This window comes from Aspergillus caelatus (genome assembly GCF_009193585.1).
Source record: "Aspergillus caelatus strain CBS 763.97 unplaced genomic scaffold BDV27scaffold_1, whole genome shotgun sequence".
Classification (NCBI taxonomy): Eukaryota; Fungi; Ascomycota; class Eurotiomycetes; order Eurotiales; family Aspergillaceae; genus Aspergillus; species Aspergillus caelatus.
Window position 1 is genome coordinate 361452 of NW_022475264.1, and position 14196 is coordinate 375647.

At 45.5% G+C, this 14196-nt stretch overlaps 5 protein-coding genes across 5 annotated transcripts; 4 read left to right on the top strand and 1 right to left on the bottom strand.

The window, feature by feature from the left end:
* Positions 1-314: 314 nt before the first annotated feature.
* Positions 315-852, bottom strand: BDV27DRAFT_151752 (uncharacterized protein; the record flags this gene model as incomplete). Its single annotated transcript, XM_032071408.1, has 2 exons — positions 315-499; positions 552-852. 2 exons carry the CDS (start codon positions 850-852, stop codon positions 315-317), a joined length of 486 nt encoding a protein of 161 aa, XP_031933979.1.
* A 4470-nt stretch (positions 853-5322) lies between these two features.
* Positions 5323-6450, top strand: BDV27DRAFT_140131 (tyrosinase family protein; the record flags this gene model as incomplete). Its single annotated transcript, XM_032069597.1, has 4 exons — positions 5323-5592; positions 5645-5730; positions 5787-6108; positions 6172-6450. The coding sequence occupies 4 exons, from the start codon at positions 5323-5325 to the stop codon at positions 6448-6450; spliced, it is 957 nt and encodes a 318-aa protein (XP_031933980.1).
* Positions 6451-8264: 1814 nt separating this feature from the next.
* Positions 8265-10926, top strand: BDV27DRAFT_119151 (HET-domain-containing protein). The gene is made up of 2 exons (XM_032064794.1): positions 8265-10527; positions 10605-10926. The coding sequence occupies exon 1, from the start codon at positions 8448-8450 to the stop codon at positions 10383-10385; it is 1938 nt and encodes a 645-aa protein (XP_031933981.1). The 5' UTR covers positions 8265-8447; the 3' UTR covers positions 10386-10527; positions 10605-10926.
* A 676-nt stretch (positions 10927-11602) lies between these two features.
* BDV27DRAFT_151755 (uncharacterized protein) lies at positions 11603-11874 on the top strand (the record flags this gene model as incomplete). Its single annotated transcript, XM_032071409.1, has 2 exons — positions 11603-11782; positions 11839-11874. 2 exons carry the CDS (start codon positions 11603-11605, stop codon positions 11872-11874), a joined length of 216 nt encoding a protein of 71 aa, XP_031933982.1.
* Positions 11875-12343: 469 nt separating this feature from the next.
* Positions 12344-13539, top strand: BDV27DRAFT_119153 (short-chain dehydrogenase). The gene has a single exon (XM_032064795.1). The coding sequence runs from the start codon at positions 12415-12417 to the stop codon at positions 13423-13425; it is 1011 nt and encodes a 336-aa protein (XP_031933983.1). The 5' UTR covers positions 12344-12414; the 3' UTR covers positions 13426-13539.
* The last annotated feature ends 657 nt before the right edge of the window (positions 13540-14196 follow it).

A 14196-nucleotide genomic window follows, 5' to 3' on the forward strand; every position in this document is an offset into this window, starting at 1 on the left:
GGTTAAATTAGAAGGACATGTTTATCTGTCTTGTATGAAAGGCTATACGGAGTCTATAGTCTTGACTGCTTACACACGTATTGTCATTTAATATCCGACAGTAAATCACTGCTCTACCAAATACGCTAGCAATGGCCCGGGAGGCGTCAATGTTCAAAACTACACTTTTGATATACATACAATCACTGTACTGTACATTTACCACCCGTCTTACTCTTTTTTGCCGATTAGGCCTCACTCCCACATCTAGATTCAAGCCAAATCCCCAAACACCTCCATCCTTTCCAAATTGCCATTCCCTGAGAAGTCCTCACCTAATCCTGGTAGCAGTGAACAAAGGTCTCAGTCAGGAAGCTGCCGGTTGAGGCGCAGTTCGGGCCTATCCAGAGCTCATAGACACAACGGCCGACCTTGGCATTGCCATTGTTGGTGTCGACCACATCAGCGTACCATGTTCCGTCAGAACGGCTATCAACCGGACAGTCACCTCCATTGCGATCTAAAGCGTCACTTAGTACACAGTACTCTCATGAAGTTCGCAGAATACATACCAAGCTGATAACCATCGGGCACGCCAGCGCCACCGATTGACATATGACAGAAATTCGGCTGCTTGCCGTTCTGTCCGGGGCAGCCGCCAGAACCATCCGCAGGGTTCAGTCGGGTCGCATCACACTGGTTCACGCCCTTGCCGACAATGGTATAGTAACACATGCCGAGTGAGCCAGGATTAGCCCAGGTACCGGCGAGGCCTTCACCGGAATAGGATCCCAGCCAGAAGTCGTCGAGGCCAAGGACCGTGGCAGGTGCCATTGCCATGGCGAGGCCGAGGAATACCTTCTTGACGAACATTTTCGATTCGATAGTGATAGGAGCTGATGAAGGGGGACAAAGAGAGTTTTGAGGTGATTGCTTCTGAGGGGAATAGATGCTTGTGAGTGACAAGATGTCAAGGGCTTATGGAGGTCTACGACGTGCCTTATATAGCTTTCAGAGGAGGCTATGTTCGCTTGTTCGGCTAATTATTTGCTCATAGTCAGAGACCCTAGAAGACTACTTTGCCAATTCAAGGGTCCCCCCATACCCATCTCGCTCTGAAGTACAATCCGGGTTGCCGTGGATCTCCACACTCCCTATACCGTGCCATCCCCGGCCCCCACATAGTAGTCGGACTTCATAACTGATTGCACCCTGAATGGACAGATTCCTGTTTGCTCATCAGTCAACATACATACTTCTGTTGTGTACCTTCTATATTTGCGTCCTTGTCGGATCATGTCACAACATATCAACACTAGAGGTGACCACATGCGGCCCTATGGTTTGTTACGGTATGTTTATATTAGAAAAGCTTTCTCGGCATTGCATACTAATAGGCCAATGTAACATATCGGGCTCGTTTACTACCGACAGCTAGCAACTTGCTACCGACTTGAGGCGTAGCAATTTGAGACATGTTAAATTGGGGGCGATATCAATCCTATATCGGCAACTATGGCGAGCGATTGTAGACCATATGCGTAGATACATCAAGACCGGTATTGTCACACGAGTCTGTACGACCAGCAGAATTAACCCTGCAGGCAGCCTTGAGCAATTAGAATGATCCTTACCGTGGAGTAATATTATCGGGAACCCCAACTTCGGAAATATGCACCCGCCATATCTCCAATGCTACGGAGCGTCTACCATGTTTTTCCCATATATACTCAGTTTATTGGCATTCCAAAGGTCAAGCAATATTACGGCTATACCAATAGAAGTAACAACTGCGTATATATAACGGGGAAAGAATGGGGGGACTTACTCCGGAGTACTTCCGTTATTATACCCAGTTTATTAAGGATCAAAAATGTTTAGATCTGGGGCTCAGTAGCAAAAGTCAGCCCTAGTTATCTTGAGAAACAAGGGAAAAGACCAGGCAGCCCACCCTGCCAATTAACGGGGTATATCAATTAAGGAGTAAACGCTTTCATTGGTCGGTGCTTTTGCCGCCTTCGGTTAGTAGTAGTTGAGAATTACTGTTTTAGGAAAGATGAAGCTTTTTCTAGTAAGAAAGTGGATCCTTGATAATCACGTGCCGAGTGGCATAGGGGTTTGAATATACTCCGTATTCTTGCAATAAGCTGGGTATTCCAAGCAGGATAGATATTCTAAATACTAGACATATGATTCTAGATACAGTGGTACTCTTTCCATTAGAAGGAGCGTGTATAGACTACTAAGCTCACCGGCAATATTCTTATATTTACCCGGATCTTTATTAGTGTATTGTCAGCCACAGTTCAATGCTGCAGCTAATGGGGAGCCAGAAGCCTTGCACCTGACGCGGCTGAATTCCGGCTATTAGTTTCGTAGGGCTAAATAGCTGACAAGTTCCAAATAACATAAAAGCATGTGGTCACAGGACATAACCAGTAAAAGGGACCATGCCAGACGGCTGCGACTGCCGTTAAAACTCCGAAGCTACAGGGTCGCAGGTAAGCAGCCACTAACACTGCCAGTAGGCACAGCAGCACGAAGACCCTCAGCGCATACCTTCTGCTCGGGTCACAAGGCCATGTTTGTGGGTCACCAACGTGGGGAATAGGGACTAGGATCTTTAGGTCATTGGGTAGCTCGTATATAACGGGCAAACGATCTAAAAGACTAAAACAAAAAAGGATAAAGCTATGCGCGATATACCATCAGATATTGATCCTCGGTTGAAGGCTCATCGTGATGAGAAATATTAGGCATTAAGCGAACTTCAAATCGTTCGAATATCTATCGGGTCTAGAATTGGATCCCAAATATATGCAGAGGCATACAAATGCATACGACGCGTTCGGTCTACACTAAATCCGCACCAAGGTCTATATAAGGGCCCCTCGGCGGGCCTTACGCTATTTTTGCCTCGGAACTACGGAGTAGGCACTCCGTACTCAAGAATATGTGTCCTTCTGGCCCAATGCCCATCCCGCAAGCATTCGAGCCAACGTGAACCAGACATCACGATAGTAAATGCAACAACATTCGATTTGTAACCCTACGTGAAGGTGTTGCATTTTGTCGTTACCAATCGATGTTACGGCATGGCGAAGCAAAGCACGTAATTGCTCCATTTCGAGATGGATTCAGTAGAACTATACGTTTACTTTATTTTATCTGTGTTTTTTTGATATTTACTCTCAATGCCCATCGTTCCAAAGCTTCGGGTTCCGGGATGTGCAGTATGGATCAATACGATATATCATAACAGTAGCCATATGATCTAAGGGGAGCATTGCATTTAGCATAATGGATTGGATCGATTGGGCTACTAGACAAGCACTCGACATAAAGCTTCTAACCAAGCAAGCTTTGGAAAACCCTTGGCCCCTTACTAACATGTATTTATAATTCTGCTTGCAGAACCCCGTCACGTGAGCAACTTATTGCAGACTAGGTTGGCAATTAAGTCCCTTTAAGAGACACCAGAGTATTAACAATTAAGAAAGGCAGTGCCCAGTGTAGGAAGCCTCAGAGACTGTTTTCTAAGAAAATGCAACAAGTTATTGTGGCCTAAAGAGCTTGCCATGGTCGGAGACTACAGGCTTTCACGGATATATATATCTCTAACTCTGTTGTTGATAAAACACGATTGACTTACGAATTATTCAAAGGATACCATAATTGTACTAAGGGCTGATGGAAATTTTCAGAAGACATACTACACCTTTAGTATAAAAGCAATAGATCGCCTGGAGGAGATCTCAGTACATTCATTGTAAAAACTACCTGGTCAATACGGAATGTTGTTGTAGATCTTCATGGCAATAGAGAAGTTGCCAAGAGATTGGCTCAGGTTCGGCCCGACGCGAAGAAAGAAAAGTTGGTGATTTAATGCCGAGCGGGTTGAACCCCAGCAGATGTTGAGCCTGCCGAAAACGGCCCCAATCCGGTATGCTCGTCCGGTCGAAAAGGACCTTTGGAAATCCATTCGCCCAGTTCATCTATCTCAAACTTGGTGTCAAATTTCATTCCACCTTCTTTCTCCTGTATTAGCTATGAATGATAGTAAAAGTACGTTATTCTGCTTCGGAATACTCGGGATTGTAGGTATCGGTCCTACTAGAGTTTCCTACCAACTAGATGAGATACCTGCCTGAATATACCTTTATCATGGGTGATACTCAAGTGTTACCTTCGATCTTTTGTCTACCTATCTATCTATCCTTTTTTTTTTTTTTTTTACCTTCTAGCTGAGAAGTTGCTAATACAGTTGCATTTAAACAACAATGGTGGGCGGTATCGGAATGTTCCATCGGCCGATCGCAGTTTGTTCAATAATCTCGATAAGCACCTGATCGGGCCTTCCAATGGACAGGTTCTCGAAAAATCCAGCCCTGTAGGATTCTCGAACTACCATGTAAGCTCAGTACCAGTGCGATTGAATGGTTACCATTCTCTTGAGGGAAATGATCGTCTACATGGAGTCCCATCCCTATATCTTAGCGTCATGCTGCCACGCGTCTTCGGATTTTTCCAATCGTGCCAAGAAAAGCACCCACCTAAGCATACGTACGGAACTCTTCACCAACGCGTTTTCTACACACCTCATACCGACGCCACTCAAACTACTGGTTCAATGACGATGCTGTGAGACAAATGAAAAGGACATAACCGCGGACCAAAAGACCAATGGATGCGGAAGGTCGGTTAGTGTATGTACTGTACCAGCTTCAGTTCAGCCACATGTTTCATGGTGAATTAAGACGTTCGTATCTTGATTTTTCTCAGACAAATTTTAGCATCTAATTGTCAGATTGGGATACGACCGAAGAGATGAGCTTCTTCTGAGATGCAAACATGCCAGTTGAATTCGACTTCACGACAGGTTTACTATACAATAATCGGGCGAATTGATACATGAAGTCAGTCGTGTATATTGCAACTGTCAAATTATGCAAGCGAGGTTAATATGATGTGGATTCCACGGATGGAGTCCGATTCATCATCCGCCCACACCAATACCAAATATAGGGCTTGTACTTATGGTTTCTCATGCCAAGCCCGCCAGGCCTGGTACGGGGCATTGGAGAATTCGAAAGACGTTTTAATTTGGCAATGCTAGGAATGAGAAGTATAAAAACATGGGATATTACCTTCTGACTTCATCTAACATCACCCATTCATCTGTTTCAACCATCGTCACTTGTCAGTTCTTTTCATCATTCCGGCGCGCCCAGACGCCTGTCACTCGTTGAATTATTTTTCTACTCAAGTTTCATCATGAAGTATTCTGTCTTTAGCGCGGCATTGGCTCTGGCAGTCAGCATGCCTGTTGCTGCTTTCCCAAAAATGATGTCCAACGTCGACAAACGTGAGATTACCAGCCAGTCCATCCCAGGGTACTTCACCGGCAGCTGCAGCAAAGAGAAGATGACAATCCGTAAGGAGTGGCGTCATCTGACCACGAAACAGCAGAACAGCTTTCTGGATGCCGTCCAATGCTTGATGGACAAACCTGCCAAATCCGGATTGACCGCCACTACCAGCAGGTTCAGTGATCTTCAAGCTCTTCACCGTGGAATGACCAATACTGCATACGCGGATATCATTCACCACGTTGTAAGTTGATCCCTCCTTGTACTTCTCCCATCTCTAACATTTTTGTGAAAAGGGCCAATTCCTCCCATGGCACCGCTACTACATGCACTTGTACGAGAGCTTACTCCGAGATGAGTGTGGCTATACTGGCCCCATCCCGTAGGTTCAACATGTTTGCTTTACACCTATTCCCTGCATACTAAACGATGTTACAGATGGTGGGACGAGCAGAAAGATGCCGACAGCGGCAATATGTGGCAGTCATCCATGTGGGGACCAGATGCCTTCGGCGGAAATGGTACCGGATCGGACCTCTGTGTGACTGACGGTCGTTTCGCCAACTACACCTTGCATATTGGTCCTGGCGACGAGGATACCGACTATTGTCTGCGACGTGCATGGGACAACGAACACGCGATTGCCAATGCGAACAGCACCGCCCTTAACAATTGTAACGCTTATAACACTTTCTCACCCTGGTGGGATTGCATTTCGAACATTCCCCATAAGGGCGTGCACACCTACATTGGTGGTGTGGTACGTACTAACCGCTACCGACTTGCACTAGAATGACTGCTTGCTAACCAATTCAAATTTTAGATGGCCGATATCAAATCCTCTCCCGGTGACCCTATATTCTTTATGCACCACATGTACATCGACCGTGTTTGGTGGAAGTGGCAGAAGGAGGATCCTATCAACCGTCTCTACGATATCAGCGGACCGACCTTGAACCATACTGCCAATGTTGAACCTGCTGGTGGCTGGCAGAATGCAACCCTTCACTATGAGTTATCGTCCTTCAACATCAAGCCCAATGTTACTATTGGGGAGGTTATGAACACTCAGGGCGGATACCTTTGTTACGGGTATGATTAAGTCTGTTATGACTAAACGCCTTGTGGGCGTGGGCCATTAATTTTCGCACCTACCAAGGCTGTTTAATCACAAAAAGCAGCTACATAACAATTCTGACATAAAGTTTGGGATGTCTAAGTAATGATGCTAAGTGTGAAGACGGCTAATCAATAAAGCCTTTCAGAAGCCCTAGTCCTGCGCCTAAGCATTATCCGGGTCGATCATGTGGCTAACAGCACTACCTAAATTGTTAGACAAGATTACAGAGAAGGTTAACGAGGCAAAAGTCATACTACTATCCAATAGAGAAGCTCTAGGTATTAATATAATTTGAAAAGCTCACAGATATTATACAACTTTAACCACACAATGCAAAACCCTTTCTGCGCCCCATCGCGGAGACTTTCAATCGCATCCCTAGCTTTGTGTAGGGTGCCCTGGAGTTTCGAGATTAGTATGATTGGCTGCAAACCGATCGGCAGCTCTCTTGTTCGATGAGGAACACCTTCGAGAGCGGAAATATTTGCATCATCTACGCCGCAATAAATGCCGTACCCTTTGACGAGATAAACTGTTGAAGCTTGTTGCCGCTCGACCAAAATACCATTGGCATTGGGTTGTGCCTTGAACCGAATAATCCGGCCAACATAAATTGGCAAAATATTGATCAGTGATTCCTCGATCCGACTACTTACGTCGCTCATGATGCTTAGTAGAAGTGAATTGATATCCTGAAACCCGAAGAGAAGGATGAAATATAAAAATACGTGGATCTAAAACTTGAACTCTCAATCTTGTACAGTTCTCCCGAGGACTTAAGTGGTGGCTGGGCCTCGGCACCTCTGGAATGCCTTTGGGAGGTTCATCTGGAGCAATAGGTGCAGGCCTGGAATTCGCAATTTGTCGTCTATCAGGCGGATATGGGCAGTTTCAATTTAGCCGATGTTTTGAGAAGCAAGTGCGCAAGGGGGAGATCTTGAGAACAACGGGTCTATGATAACTCTAAGCGGGGGAAGATCGAGGTCTCAGAAGGCAATGCTACTTTTTGGCGTCAACAATGAAAACAAGTAGTGCTGGACTTGCTACTACCGACGTACCTTGATCGTCACTAGCAAGCAGACTCTTTCCGAAGGACTTTAGCGAATTGTCGCAAATGAGAATGGGACATGCAGGTAAGCTACGTACTGGATCCGTGTGTAATTTTGGTTCGACACTAGACACCCGACGAGAGTTTGAACTGAGCTATTATTTTATATTACCAAAAGTTCGGACTTGTATAATAGTTTTTAATTGATTTGAGTTTCTTTTTGTCTTTAATTATACCTGATAATATAATGTTTTTGTCACAGGTTCCCTTGTAATCACGCCTGGTACTGTGCACAGCAACAGGTAAATATATGCACAAAGTGTGTCTACCCATTTGAGACTATTGAAACCCGGGATGTATTTGCGAAGAGTCCAGCTTAGTACTATCACCCTTTTGCATTGCTATAGTTTAAGTCAGCGATAAAAAACTTGAGAGTCCGGTATTTTATGAGTCTGCCCATCGGACTCTAGAAAGTAGGACTCTGGAAAGTATTGTGTGTTCCCGATCAAGTCACTTACTTCACACTCATAGGAGATATAGTAAATGAGACGATCAAGGGGCAGACTCCATTTACCTTTCCTGCATAGAAGACTTTTCTACGATCAAAACGCGTGGGCACGGTCTGAACTCTGGAAATGCGCGCAGATCAAAAATAACGTGACAGGTGCACAGCCCTATCTACCCCGCTTTTAAGCGCCCAACCCGGCCAATTCTCCAGCCCATTAATTCCAACGTCAAATTTCACAGAGTAAATGCCTATCTAACCCTCTGTTGTGACTGAAGAGAATCCAAGCTCAATGCTTTAGCACATTTCCGTATATCTTGTTGACATTGAATTGTTGTTGCTATCCGCCGTATTGCTGGTTGTTTCAATCATGATCCATAGGGCGGATATCAATTTATCAAATTTGTAAGACAACGAGATAGCAAGATGCGCCTTATCAATGTACAGACCTTTCAGCTGGAGGAGTTTTTCAACGAGCAAGTGCCTCCTTACGCCATACTTTCACATACGTGGGGAAATGATGATGACGAGGTATCATTTCGCGATATTACCGAGGGAAATACTGGGGATGCCAGTTGTTGGCCGATTAAATTCAAGGGATGTTGCGAACGTGCAGAGAAGGATGGTTTTACACATGCATGGATAGACACCTGTTGTATTGACAAGACTAACTCAGTGGAACTTGGTGAAGCCATCAATTCTATGTTTCGATGGTATAGCAAGGCATCTGTTTGCTATGTCTATCTTTCTGATGTTACTGCCGAAGATCGCAAGATGCTATCCTCTCAAATCTCCTCCAGCCGCTGGTTGCAACGGGGTTGGACATTACAAGAACTTCTGGCACCAAGTCGTCTCCATTTCTTCAATTCAAAGTGGCTGGATATCGGAAGTAAGGCCCAATGGGCAGGTCTGATTGAGACGATCACAGGCATATCGCGCCCATTCCTTCTAGGCAGAAGACCGTTGTCAGAAGCAAGTATTGCACAGCGCATGTCTTGGGCTTCCAAAAGAACAACAAAGCGGAAGGAAGACATTGCTTATTCTCTTCTTGGGGTTTTCAATATCATGATGCCGATGATATACGGCGAGGGTGACCGCGCATTCATACGCCTACAAAGGGAAATTATAAAAGAAACACGAGATGATTCTATCTTTGCATGGGGCTTGAAGTCCGCATCATCTTTCTCCGCTAACCACGAAGATATAATATCTGCCGGAATATTTGCATCTTCGCCAGCCGATTTTATCAACACCGGTCATATTCTGTCAGTGAAGAGTGAGAACAGATACCCGACTGCATTCGGTTTCGACCGCGGATATATCCGAGGAACCTTCCCGCTTTATACGAGCCCAGACGGTCAGCTCTTTGGAAAGCTAAGTTGCGGGCCTAGCACGAAAGGTGTTGAGGGGCAGATAGTGGGGATCCCACTTAGTAGTGAGTCGCCCGGTGAATACTACATTCGACCCGAAGGGCGTTACGCAGAACTGCTCCCAGATATTGAAGGTGTAAGCTTCACTCCAATAATCTATATCAAGGCTGAGCGACACGAGAAAAAAGCTACAATGGGTACCAATAGAAGCCGTTTTTTTATTGAAGAGCCTATAAATGTAGGCTTGCAATTGGTTGAAGTGGAACCACAAGACTGCTGGTGGAAAGACGATTCCCAAATCGTACTAGAAAACGCCACTGCTGATAACACCATACAACGAGCTTGGGCTCGATTTCGCCAAGAGGCAGAGGGAGCTAATGACTTCCTTGTGCTATTTGAATCGAGAATACAGGGATCTCAGCTAAAGACACGAAGTCACATTATGACTTCTTCCCAAACGACTGCTCTGAAGAAGTTGACTGAGCACCGTAGCCGTATCCGGAAAGCAGCATTTGGCAAGAAGGTTGCTACTGACGGCGTGCTCAGTATCCATATGACAGTGGAGCAAGATACAGTTGAACAAGGGATGTTTGTTGTCAAGTTAGCTAAAGCAACGGCCTTACCCACTGTCACTGTGAATGCGACGTTCGAGTTAGAACTACAGGCGGCAGTGTCTGGGTTGCAAAGCGCAGGGAAAAGACAAGATGAAATTCTTCTTGAGATCGACCGTTTCAACCAGCAAAGAGGAACAACACTAACCTGGGATTCTGTTAGGAGTCGTCTAGATGCTATAAATGAGGAGAAATGTGTATTAGAGAGGATTGAAAAGTCAAAGACTGAATGGATAAAAGATGGATTCCCATTTTTGAAGCAGGCGAATAGTCTTGCTGAAACAGCTCTAGTAAATGGTTATGTGCCAGTGCTGGAGAAAAAGGCGGGAACAGGACATTCTGGTGAAGTGACAGCAGAACGATTATATGTGATGCTTTACTGACCAGAATCTAGAGGACCATCAGGAACAAGAAGTTCCAGCTTTGGCCACTCCCCAGAAAGGATTGGTTGACTCACTAATAGCAGCTGGAAAATGGTTTTGGTGAATGGGTTTACGGCCCATATGACTTTTCTTATACTCTGCGGTATAAATCCCCGGAGGTGGCCGTAAGGATGATTCCCCTCTTCGTGTGGCCTTTTCGACTGATACGTAGATGGCCAGATCGTTTCAGGTCGCAAAGAGTTTCATCTGCGAGGGGATAAAGCGTATCTCATTGTGGGCGGCCTGAAAGGACTTTGTGAAAGCTTAGCTGTCTAGCTCGCCCGCGGCTTAAATCGCCCGATTTCCCTCATCCCTACGCCTGATCCTCCGCTCGAAGAGATGAGGTAAAATCGCCTATATCGTTATATTTTTATTATTGTAGGGAACGCGTCAATGCGTCAACATATTTTCTAGCTGGAATCCTAGCTAGCAAGACATATATAGGAGGCTTGGCTAGCTTCCTGGAATACTGCCAATATAATCCACAGCCCCGGGATAGGACTCCTGAATCCTTCAGTCTAAGTCTATATAATATAGAAGAGTCTATACTCTATAGTACAACTACTGCTGTTATTCAATTCTATCCTAGATTCTTTGAATATCAATTTTATAATATATATTTCCTGGAAATTACTACTTTTAGATAATACCTGTTTCTGATATACACTGAAAGTCTATCTATCTAAAGATTTATCTATCTAAGGGTCTCCTATCTGGATACATTCCCAATATTTATTTCTACTGCTGAATTCTATGTTTCGATATAATATGTTGGGGGAATAAAGTGTTCAAGGCGCGATTTTAGTATCATTGGCATTTTGGTCGAGTGGGTTAAACATAATATTTATTGACACGTCCAGTAGACTGCACTTTTTCTGTCTAGTAGTCTACTTTTAGACTATTAGATCAACCTTATAATTGGTAGTATAAGGCCTGGAAAAGAGGGGAAGCAGTCTACTATAATCGCTGCTATTTCATAGCCCTTACTATCTCCACAATATTTATAAAGCATATTTATAGCATAATCGTCGATAAGAGCTTCTTAGTACTATACTGAACAGCTGTTAACGACCCGAGAAGAGCCCTGAATGGGAGCTGTATTCGGCTATAATGTATTTTCTATTCCTCACACACACTCTCTCTAGCTCGCCCGCCACGGTGCGAAATATCTGGTCATAATGTCTCGACGTGGCTACGACGACGACAAGTCCCAAGGTATTATTAGAGATCTCTCTTCCCTGGGTGCTAGGTGTGAGCTTGCGAAACCAGATGTGTCAATCAAAGATGATATTCGCCGGGCACTCCGGCAATCGCCTAAACCAATCGGGGGTATTATTCATGGTGCCCTGGTATTAAGAGTATGTTATCTGGCATAAGTGCGTGCTATTCCCCACTCACCTAACAGACAGGATAGGATTTACACGGCTATGACCGTAGAGCAATTCCCTGATATACTTTCGTGTAAAGTAACTGGTTCATGGAATTTGCACGAGGTTGCTGCAGAGCTCTATCTGCAGCCAAGCCCCTGTCAGTCTACGGAATGGACTCGTTGGCGGCGGTGGACTTTCGCAACTGGATGCGCCAGGAGTTAAAAGTCACCATTAGTACATTACATGTCATTTGTACAAAGGCACTGAGTGCTCTTATGTGAGAAGATTGTTACCCGACTGCAGGAAGCTTCAGAGGTATATCATAGATAACGGCACCGGGTGAGCGATCCAAATATCTTTTTATTTATAATACGTAAGACTTCGGTTGTTACTTTCGAAGTGTTACCAGTAACCGCGAATACCAACCGGGATAAGGCAGGGATGAGGGCTTAGTATATACCACTAGTAATATTTCTTTGTCTAGGTAGATTAAATAGCGACCGGTTTCCCCTCCAGCTGTTCAAATCAATAGAATCTTTCTCCATCTCTCTCAGTCCTCTTTCTCCCTTTGGACCTCGGTCAATCTAAGCTGTTTCTGCCCCCAAGATATACTCACCACCATGGAGTATTGTAAACGAATCTGGCCACAGGTCTTTCCCGCCAAGGCTGCCCTGACTTCAACCACTGTTCGGTCCCAAGTGGGCCGCGTGGTGATCATCACCGGCAGCACCGCAGGTATTGGCCTGGCGCTCACACGGATTTACTATGATGCCGGAGCCAGGGTTTACATGGCAGCACGCAATGAGACCAAAGCTCATGCCGCTATTCAAGCTATCACCACTACCAGCACTTCTCAAGCTCCCGGGACAATAAAGTTCCTTGCAATCGATCTTTCCGACCTCTGTACAATCAAACCCTTCGTCACGACCTTCCTATCGCAGGAATCACGCCTCGATGTTCTTCACAATAACGCCGGGGTTGCTTGCGTGCCACTGTCCCAGCGCACCGCGCAGGGACTGGAGCCGCACATGGGCACCAATTGTGTGGGCCCTTACTTGCTGACTGCACTGCTATCGGATCTTCTAATCCGTACTGCTGCAGCAGCAGACACCGTACCCAGCAGTGTGCGGGTGGTTTGGTCCAGCAGCCTACTTGTCGACACCTCGGCACCGTCGGAAGGAGTTCCGCCCAAGGAGCTTGACTATCCCAGTGAGGACCCGATTCGAAACTACACCATTAGCAAAACCGGCAACTGGTTCCTTGCCGATCGCTTTGCAAAGCGGTTCAACGCGGCGTCAGTGGGTGCCAGTGACGGCCCGGCTTCAGAGAAGTGTGTCGTGAGCATCACCGCCAACCCGGCAACCGTCCACACGGGCATCTATGATAATGCACCCCGGATCGCAGTCTGGTTGACCATGCCCTTCTTCGCTACTGTGGAGGATGGCGCGCTTACCTTACTGTGGGCTGGCTGTAGTGAGGACATCACGGTCCGTGACGGGGGGCGTTATGTGATTCCTTTTGGACAGTGGCATCCGAAACCGAGAGCGGATTTACTGGAGGCAATGGCCGACGAGGGCTATGCAAAGGAATTAGAGGACTGGGCTGAGAAGATAACCCAGGAATTTAGGTGAAGCTCAAGCTACGGTAGTTATGCAGCCAGGTCAGGCTTGTTCGACATTACATGTGTGAGCCATTGCATTCTGAGCTAGACTCATAGTGTGCTATTTAATATTAGAAAGTCCTACTGTTCAAGCCATCCGGGTCCCTCTGATAGGGAACTGTGAACCGAAAATATAGACCTGCCTGATAAAGGTTTCACCAGTATTGAGTCTGAGGCGGCATGCAGGAGTTCTACACTAAGCTTCAGCGGCCCATAAACAGTATAAAGGCTACAGTATCTTCAATATTCCATATATTTTAAAATATTGAATCTTCATACCTTCTGTAATTGTGTGACCTCACTTAGCAGGCAAGTACTCCACCCGGTATAGTAGATCTTTCGAAGCATAGAACGAATGTATAATGTCAGGACACTAACCGGTAGGCTTTTAAAGCCTCTAGTTTCACGCCCCCCTTCTATCCCTCATCTTGTCGATCATGTGGTGGGGTATCAAGTCAGATGTGTCTACGAGGAAGCGACTTGAGATCTTGAGAGAAGCATAGCATAACGGCGTTGCATAACTTGACGTGTTATGATCTAGGATAATGAGCCAAGGCTAGAATATTCTGTCGTGTACACATTGTCAATATTTCGCTGTTGGCTTCCTTGCCATATTAAGGAATGCCAAGGCTTGACCGGCAGTATATTCCGACAATATCGCATCATACTTTTGCAGTTTCAAAGGCATAAGCTGCAGGATCTCAATCACAAACATAATTTTGCATTAAAAAAAGGGACAATA

Coding starts and splice junctions, on each gene's coding strand:
- BDV27DRAFT_119151 (XM_032064794.1), top strand. CDS start 8,448: ATGCGCCTTATCAATGTACAGACCTTTCAGCTGGAGGAGTTTTTCAAC.
- BDV27DRAFT_119153 (XM_032064795.1), top strand. CDS start 12,415: ATGGAGTATTGTAAACGAATCTGGCCACAGGTCTTTCCCGCCAAGGCT.